Source organism: Myodes glareolus, chromosome 1 (genome assembly GCF_982192425.1).
Source record: "Myodes glareolus chromosome 1, mMyoGla1.1, whole genome shotgun sequence".
Taxonomy (NCBI): domain Eukaryota; kingdom Metazoa; phylum Chordata; class Mammalia; order Rodentia; family Cricetidae; genus Myodes; species Myodes glareolus.
Genome location: NC_142026.1, coordinates 17,515,781 through 17,539,660, shown reverse-complemented (window position 1 = coordinate 17,539,660; position 23,880 = coordinate 17,515,781). Strand labels below are relative to the sequence as shown.

At 44.5% G+C, this 23,880-nt stretch overlaps 1 protein-coding gene across 3 annotated transcripts in view; it reads left to right on the top strand.

The window, feature by feature from the left end:
* The window catches only part of Nhej1 (non-homologous end joining factor 1), a 101,117-nt gene that overhangs the window by 19,598 nt on the left and 57,639 nt on the right, over positions 1–23,880 (top strand). For all 3 annotated transcript variants that reach the window (XM_048459276.2, XM_048459275.3, XM_085698091.2), the window contains one exon: positions 679–737. In XM_048459276.2, coding sequence (XP_048315233.2) covers positions 679–737 — 59 coding nt within the window. The remainder of the gene's footprint in view (positions 1–678; positions 738–23,880) is intronic.

Below are 23,880 nucleotides of genomic sequence, written 5' to 3'. Positions count from 1 at the left end.
GCTTAGCATAAGCCAGCTGCTGGGATTGACCCTTAGGACTGCATAAATGGGAGTGTTGGTCCCAGCACTCGAGGTAGGAGCAGGGCGTTATCCTTGGCTACACAGTAAGTTCAGAGTTAGCCTGGGGTTCATTAGACCCTGTCCCAAACAAAACAAAAACCCCAAACAACAAACAAAATTTTCTCTCCAAGGATATTTGCTAGGAACTCTAGCAGCTGGGGACTTCTTACTGGATGTCCCTTCTACCTGCCTCAGGTACCTGGCTGAGGCCCATGTAGCCAGCAGAAGCCATAACCAGGTCCAGACATGTCCTAGACAATGGGGAGAAAAGACTTCAGAAAGGGCCAACAGCTCTTCAAAATTGTGTCAGCACAATGTGAGCTCCAGAGCCAAGGAACCGCTATAGCTCTAGTTTCAGAATAAAAGCTCTACACAGCCTTCGTCCTTGTGGCAGGAACACCTAGAGCGAACGCTCCTGCTGAGTCGTTGTTGCTAATCACCCCCAGTCCCTCCCCCTGCCTGTCCTCAACCCCCACCCTCTTCTCTCTGACCCAGGGCTCTGCGGGTGTCAGGTCTTTGGCTTCTTTTCCTACAAGTCCTGGGCTCTCTTCCCTATCATCTGACAGTTATGAAACCTACCCTTAGGCTCATGTTTCCTTTATCTCTTCTTCATTACAGGTCGATTGAAGACAGAGCCATTTGAAGAACATTCTTTCTTGGAACAGTTTATGGTACAGGTAAGGTATTTGTTCTTTCCCCTCTTCCTTCTCCTCCTTCTCCTCTTCCTCCTCTTCCTCTCCTTCTCCTCCTCCTCCTCCTCCTCTTCCTCTTCCTCCTCCTTCTTCTTCAAATTTGGGCAGAGTGCCTGGGTGGCAACCTGCATTTTGGGCGTTAGGTGGCTTGTGTGGTTGGAAAGCCCTTTGCCTGAAAAAGTTGCTTGTGGAAAGTTTGATGAAGTTGAGATGTGTGTGGAGAAGGTGGGGACAGAAGTGAAAAGGCAAAAGTGGGCTTTTCCTTGTCGACATCTGTTAAGGTGGCATGTGATATGTCATTTAAAATTCTTTAATGTTGGAGAGGTGGGTTGGCCAGTATTAACTTCTGCTTGTTGAGATCTGAATTGTGTAGAAGGGTGGTCATTTGTTCATTGTCTAGTCTCTTTAGCATCCAGCGATAGAGGAAGGTGTAAAAAGCCCAGGGCTACCATTTGGGGACTGTCTTGTGGGCACACCAGACTGTGGAAAATCACAGTGTTTATACAAGGGGACTGGCACAGGAATGAATGGGGAGTAGATAATTGTGGCCTGTCAGAAGCTTCTGCCTAGGTTTCCCTTCTAAGGATTGAGCTTGGCCAAAAGAAATATTCACTGAATGCCAAACAGTGGGAGTATTAATAATAGTGACCTTTGATAATACCAGTCAATATTGGTCTTTCCCTTCTCGACTCTTCTGGAACTTATTGGTTATGTGGGTAGTACCTTGGTATTGTTGCTCCATTTTAAATTTATACATATCAGTTACCCAGGTTGCTACTTTATGATGAAAGTAGACAATGCTTTTATAATATATATGGATCGTTCATTTTTATGTTTTGTCATTTAAACTAATTGTAAACATTTCATGGACAAAGTCTATGTCTCATACCTTTCTTGAAGGGGAAAATTAGCATTATCCACAGGGAGAGGCATAAAACAAGTGTCCTTGGTTGAGAACTTTCAGGTCTTCTTCTGAACCATGGCTGAGCTCTCACACCCAGAGTCTTAATGCTAAGAGGAAAAAGTGTGAGGTGGGTTCTCCATCCTTGTACTGGAACACTCATACTCTGCAGCAGGAGGAGCCACACGTGTTTTGTTTGTTTGTTTGTTTGTTTGTTTGGTTTTTGGTTTTTCGAGGCAGGGTTTCTCTGTAGCTTTGGATCCTGTCCTGGAACTAGCTCTTGTAGACCAGGCTGACCTCGAACTCACGGAGATCCACCTGCCTCTGCCTCCCAAGTGCTGGGATTAAAGGCATACACCACCATCGCCCGGCTCTGTTTGTTTTTCAAGATAGGATTTCTCTGTAGCTTTGGAGCCTGTCCTGAAACTCACTTTGTAGTCCAGGCTGACCTCAAACTCACAGAGATCCACCTGTCTCTGCCTCCCAAGTGCTGGGATTAAAGGCATGCGTCACCACTGCCTGGCTTACGTATTTTATTTATTATTATGTGTATGTGTGAATTGTGTACATAAGAGGGTACACATGTGCCACAACTTTCAGAAGTTGGTTCTCTCCTTAAAACCAACTGTGGTTTCCTGGGATTGTGTGACAAATGCTTTTGTTTGTTGGATTGTTTTTGAGACAGGGTTTCTTGGCCTTGACTGTTCTGGAACTCACTCTGTAGACCAGGTTGTCCTAGAACTCACAAAGATCTATCTGTCTCTACCTCCCGAATGCTGGGATTAAAGGCGTGTGCTACCGCTGCCTGACGTGGCAAATGCTTTTACCCAGTGAACCATCTTGCTGGTCCCAGGTGTTAGTTTTTGTTGGAGAAAAGAGATTACTAAACCAGAACTTGTAAACGATTCTCAAGCCACCTTTCTCTCAGTGGCTTCTTCTCTCTATTACTTTGAACATGAAAAGAGATTAATGCAGTCTAAGGGTGACATGCTAACTCCTTCCCTCAGTTACTTAGTGAAACTATGCAGAGCTAATTCCCCTGCCTCATACTTTTTCAGCTTAGCTTCTACACATTTATTCTATGTGCTTTCTGTGCCAGCTATGTGGAATGACTTTGACTTTTCCCAGATGCTATTTTCACTTGCCTGTGTCTTTGCATACATTCTTCCTTTGTTGGGAATGCATAGTACCTTCTCCTTATCTACCCTGTTCTTTCTTTTGGTTGTTTGAGACAAGGTTTCTCTGTATAGCTTTAGCTGTCCTGGAACTCGCTCTATAGACCAAGCCAGCCTTGAACTCACAGAGATCCACCTGCCTCTACCTCCCTTGGGCTGGGATTAAAGGCGCGCGCCACCACTGCCTGGTTCTATTTATCTTTTTAAGCATTAGCTTCAGTTTCTTGGGAGACTTTTATAGACCTTCCTTGTAAGCATAATCCTTCCCTGTTACTAAAATGCTACTAAAATTCTGTCTCTGCTGCCACTTACTGTTTATATGTTGTCTGCAAGACTGTAGCTCTCTTTTGCACTGACCTGTGAACATTTCTGAGATCAAGGACTGGATGAATGCATTTCTATATCCTTCATATGGATGGTAGTGGCTAGTAGTAGGGTCTTAATAAATTTTTTGAATAAATATTTTAATTCATTTGTGCCAAGGGGGTCTTGTGAGAATTGTGGCAATGTGTCTCAAGGATGCAGTGTTGCTTATTAGAGTTGTATTTGAGGAAGTCTGTTATTCTCAAGGTTTATTTTTATAGTCTGGAACAAATTACTTCCCTCAGAGCCACTACTATCTCATTTGTAAAATTGAAGGCTCATCTTTTTCATGCTGTCATGGAAGAGAAAGCCCTGTAGAATGGTAAGAGAAAGTGTGTAGAATCAAGTGCCCATTCCAAGAAGGGTGTTGGTGTGTGTGTGTGTGTGTGTGTGTGTGTGTGTGTAAAAATAAAAGTTGCTCTGGTTAGGTACCACAAACCTGAAATCCCAGTCCTTGGGAAGCTAAGGTAGGACTATGAATTAGAGGCAAGCCTGGACTGCGCTGTGGGTTTAAGGCTAGTCCTAGCTACATAGTGAGAACCTGTTGTTAAAAAAAATAAAAAAATAAAATAAAATATAAAATAATAAATAATGAAGGCTCAGTGAGTAAAGCACTTGATGTGGTTGTAAAACTGATAACCTACATTCAAAGTGGGACCCTCAGGATAGGAAAGAACCAACTCCTATAAACTGTCCTCTGACCTACACACACACACACACACACAATTAACAAATAAATACTATTTTTAAACATCATGCTTTTGAAAAACAGAAGGCCCTGGGTGGTGGTGGCCCGTGCCTTTAATCCCAACACTGGGGAAGGAGAGGCAGGTGGGTCTCTGAGTTCAAGACCAGCCTGGTCTACAGAGAGTTCCGGGAAAGTCAGGACTACACAGAGAAACCCTGTCTTGAAACAAACAAACAAACAACAAAAACAAAAACAGGAGGCTCCAGTCACCCATCTCCCAGATTTTTTCCTTTTATGTTTTTAATTCTGTGAGACTTGGCTGTGATCCACTCAGATCCCAGAAGACCAAAGAGATTTATTGAAGTAGCTGGTTCCAAAAAACAACACCCAAGTCATGTGTATGGCTCAAGCCTGTAAAATCCTAGGTATAAGGAGGCCGAGGCAGGAAGATTACCATGAGTTTTAGGCTGCCCTGAGCTAGAGTGAGTACCAAGCAGCTTACATAGAAAAAAAAGTGTGTGTGTGGCGGGGGGTGTCAGAGGATTTGTAGGAATCATTTCTCTCCTTCCACCGTGTGGGTTCTGAGGATCGAGGTCATCAGGTTTGGTGGCAAGCTCTTTTGCTCTCTGAGCCATCTCACCAGTCTCAGATTCTATTTTGAAGATAAGGAAATGAGCCCCAGCAGTTAAGGGGCTGACGTCTGTATGCTTAGGGCTGTCTCTGTCCACCTCTGTTGTGTGCATCTCACTAGTCTGACTGGCTGTGCACACCAGTGAAGGGAACCATGACCACTTTGGTGATGAGAATTTTTGTGACCTCTAGGGTGCCTGGGCTATCTTCAGAGTATCCTGTATAGCTGCTAGAATGGGATGGGCTGTGGAGCTACAGCATCTTTTCAGTTACTGTGCTTGCCCGGGGTCCTATAAACAGGACACAAAAGGGTTAGGAGGTCACCCGAGACTGGACTGAAAGGATGTGCCATCAAAATAAGCAACATTGAATAGAAAATAAATAAACCCAGGAGACAGTTTGGGATGGACAGGCAAGAAGGCCAGGCAAGTGTCAACGGCCATACGGTCAGTGCCTGGGGCCACTTCTGTTCCCATTGGAAATACTGCTAGGCAAAAGGCCATAGATTCATAGAGGACAGGGGCAGGAAGGCAGAGAGAGTTCTGGGATACTGAAGCTAGAGAAGATATTTAACCACTGAATGGGGGTTACTTCCTTATATTTGATGTTTTGCTTAATTCTTCCCGTCATAAACCCTGATTTAGCCAGATCACCTTTAACCACAGCACTTAGGAGGCAGAAGTAGGCATATCTCTGTGAGTTCAAGAAAGGTCTCCATGGTTCGTTCCAGGCCAGACAGGGCTAAATAGAGACCCTGTATCAAAAAACAAAACAAACACAGTCAAACAGAGAAATACAACAATGAAAAATCAATCTCTAAATTTTCACTTTCCAAGAACCTATAAACACCAATATCGCTAATGACCCAACTGAAGGGAAAATTTACTATGTGTCTCAGTCTGGCTTGGAACTCACAGAGATCTACCTGCTTCTGCCTCCTGAGTACTGGGGTTAAAGGTGTGTACCTGGCTAAATCAGAGTTTCTGAAGAAAAGAATTAAACAAAAAGATCAAATATGGGGAAGTAACCTTCATTCAATGGTTAAATATCTTTCACATCTTGGAATTCACCCAGTAATGTTGAAGTTCAGGGTTGGGTATGGTGTTTGTCGGGGAATCCTTAAATAGGCTAAGATCCTCCAAATACACCATTACCCAAGACTAGAGGCTGAAAGGCACCTTTAGGAGTGGAAGAAAAGCCAAGGAATTGGAGACTGTTCTACATGGCACTTAGAGTGATTGGGCTGGTGCAGCCCCTTGCAGGCTGTTCTGCTGGAGGGAGTTCCTTTCCCTGGCCCTATCCATGCCTTTCTCTCTCCATCTGGTTGCTATCAGCCTGTGTGGCTTCTGGCAGAATCTTTATTTATTTATCCCAGTGTAATGGGGTGAGGAGGGAGCTGGCCTGTGGTTGGCTTTCTGAGGCCATGCCACGGAGCCACAGGCGGTTTGCATGGGTGTGTGAGTCACTGGGGCTGCATGCTGCTCAAACCAGACTCGGCCAGGCTCAGGGACAGCAGGCAGCCCAAAATAGAGCCCCGCCCTCTGCAGCTGGCAACCTCTGGCTAGGAATCAGCCCTTGACACCAAAACCTGGGCAACTGCACGAAGTTGGCTTTCCCTGGGTGGGGGCCCTTAACAGAGATAGAGATTTTGCAGTTCTCTCCTTAGATTTTACTCAAGGATACCCAGCATACCAATGACTCCTGTGGCTGTATTCTGAGTATCTCGGAACACTTAAATACTCTCCTCAGTGTAAAATGTTAGCCATGAAGTTTGGGGGTGATAGTTAACATTGATCTGACTATATATGCCATAGCATAGTCTGATTCCAGCCTCATTCTTGAGCATTACTTATATAAAGAAGATACCCACTGCTGCTCTTCCTAAGCTTGAGTTTATGTCAAAGGCACGGGGAAGGCTTGGGGAGACCTGCAGCCTGAAAACTGCTCTCCTGTACATACGTCTACAGTGTTCTTCTCGTTTTCTTTGCATGGCTTTCCTTTATTTTTATTTGCTACCCAGGGTTGTATCCAAGATGGTCTTCTTTGCCATTTTCCTTCCGTTTGGGTTGTCTCACTGAGAGCCCAGTCTCAACATCGAAATAAAGCTCTGAGAGCCAGTTTTATAGCACCACATGCTTTAGGCCCATGTTTTTTTCTGCATCCTTGATATTTCCACATGGATTTCTCACAAGTATCATCACATCCCATGCATGTTCCACATGAATTATCTACTTCTCCAAACCCATTTCTTTTGTTGTATCCCTTACCTTGGCAAATTGAGCCATTATCAATCAGTTTTCTTTTTTATATACATCTTTTATTGATATTTATTGAACTCTACATTTTTCTCTGCTCCCCTCCCTACCTCTCCCCCCCTTCAATCCTTCCCCAAAGTCCCCATGCTCCCAATTTACTCAGGAGATCTTGTCTTTTTCTGCTCTCTACTTCCCATGTAGATTATATCTATGTAACTCTCTCTTAGTATCCGCATTGTTGTCTAAGTTCTCTGGGATTGTAATTTGTAGGCTGATTTTCTTTGCTTTATGTTTAAAAACCACCTAGGAGTGAGTACATGTGATGATTGTCTTTCTGTGTCTGGGTTACCTCAATCAAAATAATGTTTTCTAGTTTCATCTGTTTTCCTGCAAATTTCAAGCTGTCGTTATTTTTTTCTGCTGTGTAGTACTCCATTGTATAAATGAACCACATTTTTCTTATCCATTCTTCAGTCGAGGGGCATTTAGGTTGTTTCCAGGTTCTGGCTATGACAAACAATGCTGCTTTGAACATAGTTGAGCACATGTTCTTGTGGCACGATTGAGCATCCTTTGGATATATACCCAAAAGTGGTATTACTGGGTCGTGAGGAAGGGTGTTTCCTAATTTTCTGAGAAATTGCCACACTGACATCCAAAGGGGTTGTACCAGCTTGCATTCCCACCAGCAATGCAGAGTGTTCCCTTCTCCCCACAACCTCTCCAATATAAGTTGTCATCAGTGTTTTTGATCTTGGCCATTCTTACAGGTGTAAGATGGAATCTCAGAGTTGTTTTTATTTGCATTTTACTGATGACTAAGGATGCTGAACATGTCCTTAAGTGTCTTTCAACCAATTTAGATTCCTCTGTTGAGAGTTCTCTGTTTAGGTCTGTACTCCATTTTTTAAATTGGATTATTTGTTCTTTTGATGACCATTTTCTTGAGTTCTTTGTATATTTTGGAAATCAGACCTCTGTCTGATGTTGGGTTAGTGAAGATCTTTTCCCATTCTGTAGGCTGTCGTTTCGTCTTGTTGACTGTGTCCTTTGTTTTACAGAAACTTTTCAGTTTCAGGAGGTCTTGTTTATTAGTTGTCTTTCTCAGTGTCTGTGTTGCTGGGGTTCTGTTTAGGAAGTGGTCTACTGTGCCAATGTGTTCAAGTATACTTCCCACTTTCTCTTCTATGAGGTTCAGTGTGACTGGCTTTATATTGAGGTCTTTAATCCATTTGGACTTGAGTTTTGTGCATGGTGATAGATATGGGTCTATTTTCATTCTTCTACATGTTGATATCCAGTTATGCCAGCACCACTTGTTAAATATGCTTTCTTTTTTCCATTTGATATTTTTTGCTTCTTTATCAAAGATCGGGTGTTCGAAGATGTGTGGATTGATATTCGGGTCTTTTATTCAGTTCCATTGATTCTCCTGTCTGTTCTTATGCCAGTACCAGGCTGTTTTCAGTACTATAGCTCTGTAGTAGAGTTTGAAGTCAGGGATTGTGATGCCTCCAGAAGTTCTTTTATTGTACAGGATTGTTTTGGCTATCCTGGGTTTTTTGCTTTTCCATATGAAGTTGAGTACCATTCTTTCGAGGTCTTTGAAGAATTTTGCTGGGCATTGTGTTGAATATCAATCAGTTTTCTAAGCTAGAAACTAGGGATTCATCTGTATTCCTGCGTTCCTCTTGGTCTTTGCATCCAGTTGTGACTCACCAGCTATCATGGATTCTAGTTTCCTCTAGTCTAGCTTCTGTTGCCTTAAATAAACATTACTTTTTTTTGCCTTGACCCTGCAGCAGCCTCCGTACCTGTCTTCCCATCATCCCCTTTCTACTCACAGTTGAATTTATGTTTATCAGAACAGTCTCTTTGAAAAAGAAACTTGATTGTCCTGCTTTCTTGTTTACAGTCCTGTAGAGGTTCAGAGTGGTTTATAGTGGCCTATAGTATAAAGTTCAAACTCCTTGTACTTTAGACAAGACCATTCATGACTGGTCCTGCTTACCACTTCATCCTGGTCCTCTTTGGTTTCATCCTTGTGCCCTGCACTTGTACACCAAAGTGCTGACAACTTCCCACGTGTATACATCTCATTCCATTTGACTGGTATTTTCTTCTCGTATCCTGTCCAATGTTCCCAGCCCTGTGTATGCATTATCCCTTTGTGGGTCTTCTGTGACGATTTTTCCTTCCCTCAGCCTGATCTTCTTTCAGGCATAATAGTGCTATTCCTATACCCTCTGCCAGAACATTTGTCATATGGGAGGATCCAGAGAGCAAGAAGGGAGACAATGGAAATTGAGTTAGCTACCCCTCCATTTAGATTTTTCCTGTATGGTACTTTGTAAGTCTTTTTCCTCACACTTTTTTTTTTCAGGCAGTCTCACTGAGAGGCTGAATTGACCTCAGACTCATTATCTTCCTCTATTAGACACCCAAAGGTTAGAGTTACAGGGATGGCAGGGACACTGCTCAAATTCTAAATTCTAATATGGTCTCTTTCTTCCCTCCCCCTCCCTCCCTCCCTCCCTCCCTCCCTCCCTCCCTCCCTCCCTCCCTCCCTCTCTCTCTCTCTCTTTCTTTCTTTCTTTCTTTCTTTCGAGACAGGGTTTCTCAGTAGCTCTGGAGCCAGTCCTAGAATTCACTTTGTAGACCAGGCTGGCCTTGAACTCACAGAGATCCACCTACCTCTGCTTCTCTAGTGCCGGGATTAAAGCTGTGCCTCTGTGCCACCACTGCCCAACTCTAGTGTGGTTTCTATGTTACAACCCTCTCCTCTCTTTCTCACCACCTCATTGTTTGTTTCTTCTCACAAACTTCTGCCAATCACTTGCTGAACTGTTGGAGTACCTAAGGACTCAGTCCTTGGTTTTCTTTTTTCTTTTTTTTTAAAATTACTTTATTTTTGTTTATTCAATGTGCATTGGTATTTTCCTTCATATATGTCTTGTGAGGGTGTCAGATCTCCTGGGAGTAGAGTTGCAGGCAGTTGTGAGTGCCATTTGGGTGCTGGGAATTGAACCCAGGTCTTCTCTAGAAGAGCAGCCAGTGCTCATAACCGCAGAATCATCTCTACAACTCCTGTCGTTGGTTTTTTTTTTATCTTTTCCCTTCTTCACTGGTCTCATGGCTTTCAGTATTCTCTGATTGGGCCTTCCTCTACAACTCTAGACTGTTTGCTCAGTATTTCTGAGTGAGAGCCTGGCATGGTGGTACATGCTATAGTCCTAGCACTCAAGAGGCTAAAGGCAAGAGGGTGACAGGGAGTTTGAAGTCAGCCTGGGCTATAAAGTGAGCTCAAAGCCAGGCTAGACTACTCAGTAAGACTCTGTCTCAAAAGAAACCTGAAGAACTCCTAAAGCAAATGCACATAACAAATTAATCAGTTTAATCAGTATTTCTCTGGAAATAAGGTAGACATTTTATATTCTATATGTCCTAAACTGAATTCCTAGTCTTACATCCCAAGTTGCTTTTCTAAGAACCAAATACCTTCCTATTTAAGTTAGTGGAAACTTCATTATCTCAAAACCTTGAGCAAAAACCCTTGATGTCCCCTTTGGTTTTTGCTCTCTTACATCCTACATCCAGTCCCTCAGAAGGTGCCGTTGGCTCTACCTGAAAGAAGGAACCCATATTCTCACTGCTGTTATCACTGCCCTGTTATCATTGGCCTCCTTACTAGCATCTCTGCTGCTACCTCAGGAATAGAGGAGCACTTAGCTGGCCAGTTCTAGCTCAGAGTTTCTCTTGAAGTGTCTGGTTGCCCCATAACCATCATGCCACTACTGCACCAGTAGCTGTAGCTTGCTAGGGTGGTTGGTGTCTTTTCTCCCCCAGCACCTGCATAGTGCCTTCTGACACAATGTGAACTAGTCGTTAGGGAACAAGTTCCCGATCAGTTCAAGGTTGATTTCTTTATGCCCTGCATCCAAAGAGAGTGGTGTCTTTAGTCATAGGGTCTTATAATCTAGTTGTGGTGGACAACCAAGAGTGATAGCAATGATCTGTGTTGTTCTATGTGTCTCTGGGGCCTCCTTAACCAGTAACTTATAGGGTGTATCCCATGCCTGACATTGAGATTTTTATTTAATAACTCATGACTTCTGGAAGCAGCATTGTCCATTCAGAGAGGGTATTTCTGTTCAAACTCCTTTTTAAACATATTTTAATTAGCTTGGAAACTAATGGATTTCCACAAAATTTCCATAAAAAAATAGATCTGTCTGCCTCTGCCTCCTTGAGTGTAGCATGATTTCTAATTGGTCTTAATAATAAAAAACCTGAGTTAGATATTAGGGGGTGAAAGCTGAAAGATGAGAGAAACAGAGCAGCAGCCACCAGAGAGACCTCTGACCTCTTCCAGTGTTCAGACTGACTGGGATATCCCTCTACAAGCCCTCAGACTAAATGCTGTCTCTATGAAACCTCAGACTGTATCCTGAGCTCCGGTCTCCTCCGCCTTATCTTCCTCTCTCCACCTAGCCATACCTGCCACTTCATTTCTACCTCCCTGGTGTTGGGATTAAAGGTGGCACCACCACCACCTGGCTGATTTTCTCCTTTTTATTCATTCCAGGACCCCAGCCCATACTGTGATACTGCTCAAATTTGCAGAAGCTGACACATTAACATACCCAGAGGTTTGTCTTCTAGGTCATTCTAGCTCTTGTCAAATGGACATTCAGCATTATCTATGATGGTTTAAGGGATTCCTTCAAGGGCTCATTTGGGCCAGTTAATTTTTTTTTCTTCAAAACTGGGTTTCTGTGTGTAGTCTTGACTGTCCTGGAACTCCCTCTGTAGATCAGGCTGACTTAGAACTCACAGAGATCCACCTGCTTCTGCTGGTCCAGTTAATTTTACACTTAAAGTCTGAGTCATTTTAATGTTGTACATTGGCCTCTTAGACTCTTTGCTCCCAGAGCCTCTTCTGATCCAGTGTAGGTAAGGGTAGGGATGGGACAGCACTTGGAGATGCTGATTTAAAGAAGAAAAGGTTGAGGGCTAGTCACAGGACTCAACAGGGAAAGTCTGACAACCTGAGTTTGATTCCCAAGGTCCACATGGAATCCACATGGAAGGAGAGAACCCTCTCCCACAAGTCATTCTCTGACCTCCACACATGTACTGTGGCATACACATGCCCACGTACATGTACACATACATAGACAATTATAATTTTAAAAATTAAAAAGACCAAAGGAACTATTAGTTATACAGGTATGGCAGCTCATGTCTGTAATTCTGGCAATTGGGGAAGAGCTGAGACAGGAGGATTGCCATGAACTTGAGGCTAACCTTGGCTGCATAACAGAACTAACTAAATAAAGAAGGAGAAGTTGGTGGAAATGGCAGTATTCCCTTGAGAGGCTAAAGGGAGAACAGGGTGAGACTGTTTATTTAATGCTCTTATATGCAAAAACTTACTTCGTGTGTCTAGAAGGCATGTACTAACAGAAAAGATAAACCAAAGAATAACTATCTATGTATCTAGCATCATGGGAAAGATTGATACAATGCAATACACATTTCTATCTCATACAAAGTATGCGGGCTCTCCCTAAAGCTGGTTGCTACTTTTTACCTTTTTTGGTTTTAACAAGTAGCACTCTCAGTGTATATTCAATTTCCCAGGGAAAACAACCTCTGAGGATGTTTCAGTTATTGGAAGAGCATAACTTCCACGTAGTAATTGGATTTAAATGTCTTCATTCCTAAATGAACTAACAGAAACCAGGTTAAAGATGTTAGACCTTACTATTTTTGCTGGGCAGGAGGACCAGTGTGGTTCCAGGAGTAGCTTGTCCCTGCCTGCCCTGTGCAGGGTGGGGAGTGTCCCTGGCCTTTCCATGGTGATGGAGATTTAAACTCAGGTCTTCCTGCTGCACAGAAGGTGCTCTACCCACTGAGCATCTCAGTCCCCAAGTAAGGACTTTCGATCCATGTAGTTCTTTCCTACCCCAGCTCTTTCTCCCACCTCCCTTCATCTCCTTTCCTTTCCTTCTCTATATCGTCAGCTGGAGCTTGTTGCCTAAGATGTCCTTGAACTTCTGGACAGTACCCCAGGTTCCAAGTAACCAGAACTGCATGCTTAGGCTCACCCCCTTCTCTCGTTTGTGATGTCGTCAGAAATTTGGGGCATTCCTTCATGGTTACCAGATGATACCAGGGAAATCAGGGTCCCCCTTGGTATTCTTGGTCTCACTGATAGAATGATTTAAGTATAGACTCGAGAAGAAGCTTGAGGACAGTTTTGTTGGAGCTTAAAAGAAAAACTGCGGTGCCTGGAGAAGGTGGTAGAGGAGATAAGGAGAAAGGCTGTGTGGTTAGAATTAAGCTTGCACGGAGGTGAGCCTCAGGGTAGCAGGTAGCCACATGGTGGGAAAGGAAGCTTTAGAGAAAGGCTAAGGAAGTCCAACATTCTAGAGAGCTCAAAGTGTTAGAGAAAGCACACTTAGAAAAGAGAGAGAAAGAAGGAGAAAGGATGTAGCTCTTTCTGGGTAATTAGAAAAGTGGGCAGATATGAGCTGCTTGTCTGTAGTTTTGTAAGAGATATTCAGGGGGTGAGAATTCTGTAATACAGAAGGAAAGCTGTATTATCTCATTAAAAGGCTAATTAGTCTACCTATCTCATTAGCATGACTTAAGAGGAACCCACTTTTGTAGGGGTGATTTCATCTTCCTGAGGGGTGGTTCCCTGGCCAGGTGATTGACTTGCCCAATCCACCATTCTAGAGATTCTATTCTCTTGACCAGAAGTTTTCTTTTTTATTTTTTTTATTGTTTTTTATTGAGCTCTACATTTTTCTCTGCTCCTCTCTCTGCCTCTCCCCTGCCTTCAACCCTCTCCCAAGGTCCCCATGCTCCCAATTTACTCAGGAGAGCTTGTCTTTTTCTACTTCCCATATAGATTAGATCCATGTATGTCTCTCTTGGAGTCCTCATTGTTGTCTAGTTTCTCTGGGATTGTAATTTGTAGGCTGATTTTCTTTGCGTTATGTTTAAAAACCACCTAGGAGTGAGTACATGTGATAATTGTCTTTCTGTGTCTGGGTTACCTCAATCAAAATGATATTTTCTAGCTCCATCCATTTGCCTGCAAATTTCAAGCTGTCGTTATTTTTTTCTGCTGTGTAGTACTCCATTGTATAAATGAACCACATTTTTCTTATCCATTCTTCAGTCGAGGGACATTTAGGTTGTTTCCAGGTTCTGGCTATGACAAACAAAGCTGTTATGAACATAGTTGAGCACATGTTCTTGTGGCACGATTGAGCATCCTTTGGATATATATCCAAAAGTGGTATTACTGGGTCGTGAGGAAGGGTGTTTCCTAATTTTCTGAGAAATTGCCACACTGACATTCAAAGGGGTTGTACCAGCTTGCATTCCAACCAGCAATGCAGGAGTGTTCCCTTTACCCCACAACCTTTCCAGTATAAGTTGTCATCAGTGTTTTTTATTTTGGCTATTCTTACCAAATAAGGTGTAGGATGGAATCTCAGAGTTGTTTTGATTTGCATTTCTCTGATGACTAAGGATGTTGAACATGTACTTAAGTGTCTTTCAGCCAATTTAGATTCCTCTGTTGAGAGTTCTCTGTTTAGGTCTGTACTCCATTTTTTTTTATTGGATTATGTGATCTTTTGATGACCAATTTCTTGAGTTCTTTGTATATTTTGAGATCTGATCTCTGTCTGATGTGGGGTTGGTGAAGATATTTTCCCATTCTGTAGGCTGTCGTTTTATCTTGTTGACTGTGTCCTTTGCTTTACAGAAGCTTTTCAGTTTCAGGAGGTTCTGTTTATTAATTGTCTTTCTCAGTGTCTGTGTTACTGGGGTTCTATTTAGGAAGTGGTCTCCTGTGCCAATGCGTTCAAGTGTCCTTCCCACTTTCTCTTCTATGAGGTTCAGTGTGGCTGGCTTTATATTGAGGTCTTTGATCCATTTGGACTTGAGTTTTGTGCATGGTGATAGCTATGAGTCTATTTTCATTCTTCTACATGTTGAAATCCAGTTATGCCAGCACCACTTGTTAAATATGCTTTCTTTTTTCCATTTGATATTTTTTGTTTCTTTGTCAAAAATCAGGTGTTCAAAGGTGAGTGGATTAATATTGGGTCTCTGATTCGGTTCCATTGATCCTCCTGTCTGTCCTTATGCCAGTACCGACTGTTTCGGGTAGACAGACGCTTTCCTGTAATGCGCCCCTTACTGCTGCCGTGTCAGTGTCAGTGGGCACACACGGTTTGTATGTGGGGGACCCGAAGCTTCAGTTCTGAGTGTTGCTGTCACTCACTCTCGCAGATCCCTTAGACTGGATGGCCAGCTTGCCTGCCCCGGGTTAGGGTTACAAGCATGTGCCTCTGCCCTGAGCTTTATATGGTACGAGGATCAGCCTCTGGTCCCCGTGCTTATACAGTAAGCACTTTAGCTGCAAAGTCCTCTCCCTAGCCCCTGCCCCCTTTGGTTCCCCTACTTTTTATTAACAACACTGCAGATGGTGGTTCCTCTAATTGTATCTTGAGTTTAAAAGTGTCACAGGTGTTTGGAGATTCTTTACTGGATGTTGTGCCCTTCTTTAGGGAAGGATGCAGATTCAGTTACGTAACTTTCATTGAGTCGCACACTACAGTGAGAAATCCTCCCTCACTCCTGGGGCTTTGCTGGTCTAGAGAAGTCCCGGACAGTGGGCAGGGTAGAGGTTCTCACTTGGAAGGGATTCGATCCCTCTCCTAACTCACAGCTGCCTTCCTGTAACTTTATTGGCCAGAGAAGGACCAAATATCTGCGGCCTTCTGCCTTTTGTTTTCTTATATTTTGGACAGTTTAGGATCTAGCGTTTTATCCCTCCTAATCCCAGACAGCCCTAACGACCAGAGAATGTTCTAGCCGTACTGACTGCTCAGAACTACCTGGGTGGACCAGCAGCAACATCCAGACCATGAGCTGGGCTCTCCTGACACTGTGCCTGCGGCTGGGAGCCCGAATCAAATGGCCATTGTGTTGCGCCTATTGGGGCGCCCGCGCCAGTGTTCAGCTTGTCCTCACATAGAAATATAGGTCTCTCTAGATATAAAAAGTGAGAGAGTCTGTAAATTGCTTTTTTTCTATACCCTCTTTCATGAGGCAAGCTAATGAGATGCATATCGTTAAAGGTCTGATGTTTTGTGGGATGGAGTCTTTTAAACTGGATGTGCCTGGCTTAGTTATGGCAAATATTTACCAAAAAAAAAAAAAAGGGACATACCATATAAAATTAGAGTTCTGAAAATAGTACTGAGAGAGGGAGGAAAAAAAAAAACAGGACAGAAAATACAGGCCAGTCTGTTTGGGGAAAAGGGAAAAAGATAAAATGAGAGAAGCGCCGGCAGTAAAAACAGCATCTTAGTAAACAGACTATAAAAAAAAAAAATGTGACCTGCTTTCTGGCAACCCTGGCGGCTGTTGAGCGGGTGAAGGTGGCAGAGCTGGCGTCTGTGTGGACACACGGTGCCCCGGGCGCATGGCTCCCCTGGCCTCGCAGGGCGTTAAATTTAGCCACATAATGATGGGCCTGAGTACTGCCCCTTGTTGGCCGCACCATAATTACTGCTTTGCTTTATGAATTTTATTTTGCTTATTCTGTTTCCTCCTTCTTTGGCACAAAAGAGGCCTGGAGTGGGGGGAGTCCCGCCCCCTCGCCCCTCCCCTTACTGGACAAATGAGTCTTCATAGAAACTTGGGCTCTTGGGCCATCAGAGCATAGAGTAAGAGCCATTGATGAATCAGAGTGGGAGGAAGGGTTGCTGGCTTCCAAGGGTTTTGCCTCTTTGGTCCTGCTTCTTAGCTCCTGCAAGGGGGGCGGTGGGATGTTCTGCAGTCTTTGGCCTGAGGTGGCACTTTCACGTGAGTCTAAAATGTCAAGATTTACTCTGTTTACACCCTCGAGGGTGAGAATCTACCAGGTGTCGTTGGATGCTTTGGGTGTTTGGTCCTAAGCCTTTCCCTAGCCACCTCTCTCCAGTTAAATCCTTGGAAGCCTGGAAGATTTGACAGGATTTTGCATCAAGAAAAAACACATCTGGGCATAGTAGCACACACTTTTAGTCCTAGCACTTGGGAGGCTGGGGCAGGCAGATCACTGTGAGTTCGAGACCAGCGTGGTAAACATAGAGAGTTCTAGAATGGCCAGAGCTACAAAGAGACCCCTCCCCCATTTCCAAAAACAAAACAACAGATGCATGTTTTGAATACTTTAGTTTTGGTGATAACAGAACTTTTACATGTCAGTGACTCCTTAGCTAACATAAAAATACATGTGTGGAAGGCTGGGGCGAGCTCAGCAGGCAAAGTCATGAGGACCTGAGCTCGCCTGTATTTATGTGGAGGTAGGGAAAGGGGTGCACGTGTGGAAGAGAGCAGACTTGACAGTGTTGGATCTGCCCTTCCACCAGTTGAGATGCAAACTCTGGTCATTTAGCTTGGCAGCAGGCATCTTTACTGGCTGAACCATCTCATTGGAACCTGAGTTTGGATCCTGAGCACCCGTGGAAAAGGCTGGTTGCCGTGGTGCATGTCTGGAATCCAGCTCTCGGGAGGGCAGAGGCAGGTGGATCCCTGGAGCTCAGCCAACCTAGTCAATCTGTGAGCTTCAGCTTCATCGAGAGAACCTGTCTCAAAAATGAAATCGAAAACCAGTGAGATGACTCACTGGGTAAAGGTGCCTGGTGCTCCCGAGCCTGATGGCTGGAGTTTGATCCCTGGATTGTTGAAACACACATGGTAGAAGAAGAGAGGTGACTACGGAAAATTGTCCTTGTCCTCTGGCTTCCACATGTGCTACACACACACCACACACCCCAAATTCCAACATCTAAAAAAGAATAAGGTGGAGAACATCAGAGGAGGGCACCTGGGGTAGACCGCTGGCCCCCGTGGCCACTCAATTTTTCACCCACCTGAACGAACACACATGAACATACAAACACACATGCACACACACACAAATTCATATTCAGAGCAGAATATTTTGGTGAAGCATCAAGTGTTGTTCTTCTTGCACTTGGATAGGTGCTGCTTGGGATTTAGTTTGCTAGAATATGTCATGGTCTTTGTCAGGGAGATATGCTGAGCCTTAGCCAACCTGCAGGCCCAGAGAAGGCCAGAATATTTGTCCTAAGACCAAAAAAATACCATACTAGGGTGAGAACACAGGCTGTAAGAGTATTTGGAGAGTTGTATGGACTAGATACTGGGTCATTGGGGGTGAAGTTCTTGACTGTGACCTAGGCTGACAGCTACCTATGGCCCCAGAGTGGCCCTCCAACTGAGGAAGTGGTGGAAAAGGAAAAGTAAACAGGGGTTGTGGTCAGGGTCCTGGCTCATCCGCCATTGGCCAAGACTGTCCTATTTGTGTGTTGGGGGAGGTTGGACTCCTCTGAAGCCAGGCACGAACGTGTCAAGTAGAAGCTTCTTGCAGCTCTTGTTTTCTCAAAACAAAGGAAACTCCTTGCATTGCTGGAAGTCGCGTGCTTGGGTACTGAGTTTGTTATTGCCTGATAACCTGGCCACCAACTCCTGCCCTCCTCTTCACCCCATTCAGCAGTGACTTAGTGGGAACAGCTTCCTGTCCTCACCCAAGGCAGCAGGTTCACTCTCTCCTGACCCCAGTAGGAAGGAAAAGAAGAGTTAGCCTCATATCCAGGACCGATTGGTGTTGTCCGTTGAGACCTTCAGCAAGCACTTTTCAAAATAATCTGACCTATGGTCTTGTTGCACATGAATGATAGGTGGCATGAGCCCCACACTTGTGCAAGTTCAACAGCACCCAAGCTATTTGATAGATACCCTGTTCATAGAAGGGAGTCCTCTGAACGTGTTTGGGTGCCATGACATAGAAGTGTTTAAAGGTTTATGCTCAGTTTCCTTCTTATCATACCTCAGTTCGTAGATCAGCACCAGTTTTCTGACCATACAGTTCATATATTTTTTTAAAGATGGGATCTTGTCGTGTTGCCCAGACTGCCTTTGCACTCGAGGCCTCCCCTTCAGCCTCCTGAGTAGACTGTTGGGATCAGAGTGCAAGCCACAGCACCCAGGGTCTGCGCTTACTTTAGATAGCATCAGCCTAGAATTTAGAGACTTTGTGAAGCAGAGTGTGTCAGATTAGGTTTGAAGAGGCCAATGAAAGAGGATCATAGCAAATTTGAGGTCCACTTAGCAAGTTCCAGGGTAATCAGAGCTCCATAGGCAGACCCTGTTTCAGAAAACCAAAATCAACCAAATAAAAGAACCCTGTGAATGAATTCATCCCTGTTAAGATCTGTCAGCCTAGTGACCGTACCCTTTTCAAGTTTTGTCGTTGTGTTTTGATTTTTTTTTTTTGACCCAGCATCTTACTATGCAGGCCTGGATGGCCTAGTGCTTACTATGTAACCCAGGCTGACCTTCAACCTGGGACAGGCAATCCTTTTGCTTAGCCTTCTGATTGTTACTGGCATGAGACACTCTGGCTCAGTGGTTAAGAACATTTGCGGCTCTTGTAGAAGACCCAGGTTCAGTTCCCAGTACCCAGATGGTGCTCACAACCATCTATAAACAGTTTTGGGGGAACTGTCACTCTCTTCTGTCCCCCTCTTGCATTGAATACACAACACTTGGAGAGAAAATATTTATATGCATAAAATAAAAATAAATAACTCTTTGTTGGGTGTGATAGTACACACCTCTAATCCCAGCACTCAGGAGGCAGAGATTAGGTGGGTCTCTGTGAGTTCAGGACCAACCTGGTCTATGTAGTGAGTTCTAGGACAGCCAGAACTACATAGTGAGACCCTGTCTCAAAAAACAAAAACAAAGCAAAACCAAAAAATCCAAAACCAGCCACCCAAATAGCCACCCCAAACCAACCAACCCCCCCCCCACACACACACACAGACACACACAAAAAGAATTTCTAGGAAATTTCTGTCAGCTAGCAGCCCTGAGCCTTAGGTGCCAATTCATGCTAAAGGGGCTCTGACATGAGATGGAAGGGTGAACGAAAGATTTCTTTCTCAATGCCAAGGTTCTGGGATTCTAGGGTTAAAGTGTGAGCCATGAGATAAAGTTAAGGACCGTGGAGATTTTCCGGTGGGGTATTGATTGTAGGCTTTAACTACCTTCTAGGCAATTTGATGAGGCAAGGAAGAAAGCGAAGGAGTGGAGGCTTTCATTTGGTTTATTTTCTAGTCTGCCACTATCGACTAGATATGAGGTCTTTCTTACACAGATTGATCACATGTTTGACCAGCATTATCTTAGTCTTCTGTTAGAGGGCCACCAAATTGTTTCTAGAGGTTGAGAGATCTAGGATTGAGGAGAAGAGTAAATATTGACAGAGTTGGTGGAATTCAGGTGAGAGATAAGAAATGAGCTTTGGATTAGAGATGTGGATTATTGTCAGGGTTAGTTGACAGCCCTATTTGGAGGATGGCGGTGGTGAGGAAATAGTCAAGAAAAGAGGCTAAAAGCCCAGGTCAACAGGACAGCCAGCTAGAAGGCATCGGCTACACAATCAAAGGGTTTTCCTTTCTGGGTGGGGGTGGCAATAAGGGATGGAGAGAGAGAGCCTGTTTGAAAAGTAAACCAAGAGTTTAAAGGACTGGAGAGTCTCACGAGGAAAGGTGGGAACGTGCTGGATTCCACTGTTGCTAAAGCATGAAAAGAAGTGAGTAGTCCCAGCCTGAACCTCTGCTTCTTTACTGATACCCCATTAATTAGTTCAGGAGATCCACAATCAAGAAAAGAAACCAGGTAGAAGCTATTGGCCAAAGTGAATCTTAAAAGGTTGGTGGCTTCCAATCACCCTTAAGATACAGTCCAAACCCTCTACTCTGTCAAGGCCCTTTAAGATCTAAGCATTACCTTTATCTCCACTCTTACGCTAGCCAGGCCACCATCGTAACCACACCCAGACACCCCTTCTTTTTCAAATCCACACTTTCAGTCCCAATGAGCTGCTGTCAGTTCCTAGAGCCCATTGTTTTCTTTATATGTAGTTTTTAGCATGTGGGGTCCTCCTTGTAATACCTCCAGCAGTACAGGCATACCAGCAGCAAAGATGTTCAGCTTGCTTTTCTCACGTGAAGCACGTGCTCTGCCAACAAACAACACCCTCTGCCTGTCTGCTCCTGATGTCTGACTTCCTCCAAGGGAATGCCCCTGCTCTTCTACACTCCGCCTCCCTCATGTGCTGCTCTCCTCTGCTCCCGCTGTCATATGTCATCTCAACAGTACTGTAGCTACTGTCTTCTGTGGTCCCCGAGACATTGCAGAGTTTAACTTGGCTGATCCATTGAAAGTATTCAATAGCTTTCCTTGTTTCATCTCCTCTTTCTTCTCCCCTTTCATCCCATCCTTCTCTTCCTACCCTCCCTCTCCCCTCCTAGTCTCTCCCTTCCCTTCTCTCCTCTCTTGACCCCCATCAGCTGCCACAGTGCATTCAGAGTACTTTTGACTTTATGATTTCATAGCGACCTGGTAAAATAGGCAAGCTCTATTGAGCCAAACCAGCATAGAATGTTGATCACCTTCTTAGCTAAAAAGAATTAAAAATGAACTGGTGTGGTGGCCCAGGCCTTTCATCTCAGCACTCTGGAGGCTGAGGCAGGTGAATCTCAGAGTTCAATGCCAGCCTGGTCTGCACAACAAATTCAAAGATAGCCAGGGCTACATAATGAGACCTTGCCTCAAAATAAATAAAATAAATAAAAGTAAAGAACGGGTTTACATAGTTATTGATTTGTTTTAAGTCCATAGGCCACTTGAGGCTGAGGAGGTGTGATGCATTGACTCAGAGAAATTGAGTGAACCTAAGTCTCACAGGTCCCTGTGGTGGGCAGCAGAACCCTATCCTTTGACTTGCTAGTGTAACAATTTCTACAACCCCACCTTGTCTCTGAGGCTCTGTTCTAAAGAGAGGTATCCGAGATGGAGAAATGTGGGATGGGAAAGCCGTCAGCCTGCCAGTAGCAGTGCAAAGTCAAGGAAAGGGTTAGACTCGTGCAATGTGGAGAGAGCTGAAAGGGGACTGGAAGGGCTCCTCTGTCCTGGAGAAGGGTCTGGGAGACACTGACATTTTCAGTTGCCAAATGCTTTCCTTGGGGCTGAGAAAGATTGACCAAATGGGGTGAGAACAGAAGTGGAGGCTCATATTTGCCAGCCGTCTTCCGACACCACCCATTCTCCTAAACAAGGAGGGTGGAGGAATTACAGTGTATAGTGATGCCTCTGAGTCCTTTTTATCCCTCAGTTTGGGGACTGGAGTTATGGGTATCATCATCCATTTCAGTGGGAACATAGTCTTTAGGCAGGATTGGCCATAGGGCCAGGTTAAGAATTTATTCCTGTGCCCCGCTGTGGGCCAGCAGGGATCAGTAGACTTTAGCCTGGGGACCAGACACTCTCTGTCCTGCTGTTTCCCAAGTGTCTCCTGGAAAGTGATTCAAGGCCAAGGTGACAGTGGGTTTGGAGCCCAGATGAAAGGGTTTCGGGGACCACAAGACAAGATCCCTTGTGTGGTGGCCGCTGGAAAGGAGGGAGTGTGTGAAGGTCGGTGACGCAATTGCCTTGGCCTGCAGGCAGGAGGAGGAGAAGGCTGCAGTGTCTCCTTATAAAGAGGGCTTCACCACATGAAGAGGGGGTGAAGGTGATCCCACTGTGAGTCACCCAGGAAGGGACGCCGTGTGCCCGGAGCCCAGAAGGGAGGCTTTGTGGATTTCCCACTCTTTCCTTCTATGGTCTTGTGCGTAGTTTGGGTTGTTTCAGCCAGGCCAGTTACATTGCTCCTTTTTTTTTGCCTCTGACCACACCCCCCTTTGTACCATTCTTGATATATATGAATTTTGAATCTGTCAATTTGTTTTTGAGTTCTAGATTTTTTTTCTACTGAAATTTGAAATCTATTGATTTCAAGAAACCCAAACCATAACTAATTGTGTTTGCCTTTGAAAAGATGTCCTGATGGCTCTTTGCCAAGCACAGTTCTTAGATTGTGTTTACTTTCCTCCTTATCTTCAGCCAAGGCAGGTATTACATCCTGGACTGGAATCTACAGGGATTCTAGGGTGCCCTGGACCCAACTGCCACTCACTTGATGGCAGCTATACTCTGGCCTTTATTGAGGTTTGGGACTGCAGAGAGCTCTGGGGAGTGTCCCTGTAATCAGCCAGCCACCAGCCCCACACTGCCTTGTAATAAAGCAACTCTATATTTGTTCTGTTTATAGTCTCCTCTGTAATAATGCCACAGCCCTCGCTTCTCTTTCTCTTTAGGGAGATTTTCTGGGTAATAGAAAATTCTGAAATGTTAAAAGAGAAATGTAGACTCTGAAGACATTTTTATCTAGACTGTCTTCATCAGGGAAGATATCCAGGAAAGATGGGCAGTCTGTGCTGTGAGGAAAGCCGTGTGCTGTTGTGAGCATGCATGTGTTCACATGCGTGGGCATGTGTATTATGTGTGTGCATACAGCACACATGTGTACACATGTGTACTGTGGTCAGGAGAATGTATGTATGAAGAGAAGGCCATATGGGAGAAGCAGTGGGTATATGCTGTGGCTGGGGCACATGTGGGCACAGCACCCTGGTGGAGAGCGTGAGAGGTCTAAGAAAGGCCATGCACAATGACGGCAGCCCCGATCTGGGCAGGCTGCAGAATAGTCGGTGTGGTGAATGGTGCTCAGAGTTTAGCTCCAGAATAGAGTCTTTCCAAGCTGCCATTCCATTCCTTCTTTCCACGATTCTCCTCTTCTCTGTCCCCAGCCTTTGAGGCCTAGACCCAGTAGTTTTGTTAGTGTTCCTGCCTTTCCCTCATATCTTCTGCAGTTAGCCAGAGACACACTGCTGGGGAAAGGGTCTGTGTTGTGTGTTGTGTTCATGCTGTTCCCTGCCCCCACTGTGGAGGCTCTGCATTCAGATCTAACCTGGATGGCTGACACTGAGAGTTGTTGTTGCCAGGCTGTTACTAACAATTCTGATTCTGCCTGTTTCCCTCCCCGTCTCCCTCCCCCCGGATTCTATAAATACTTTATTATATGGCACTAGTAAAACTTCAAGTATTTCTTTTTATTAGAACCACATAA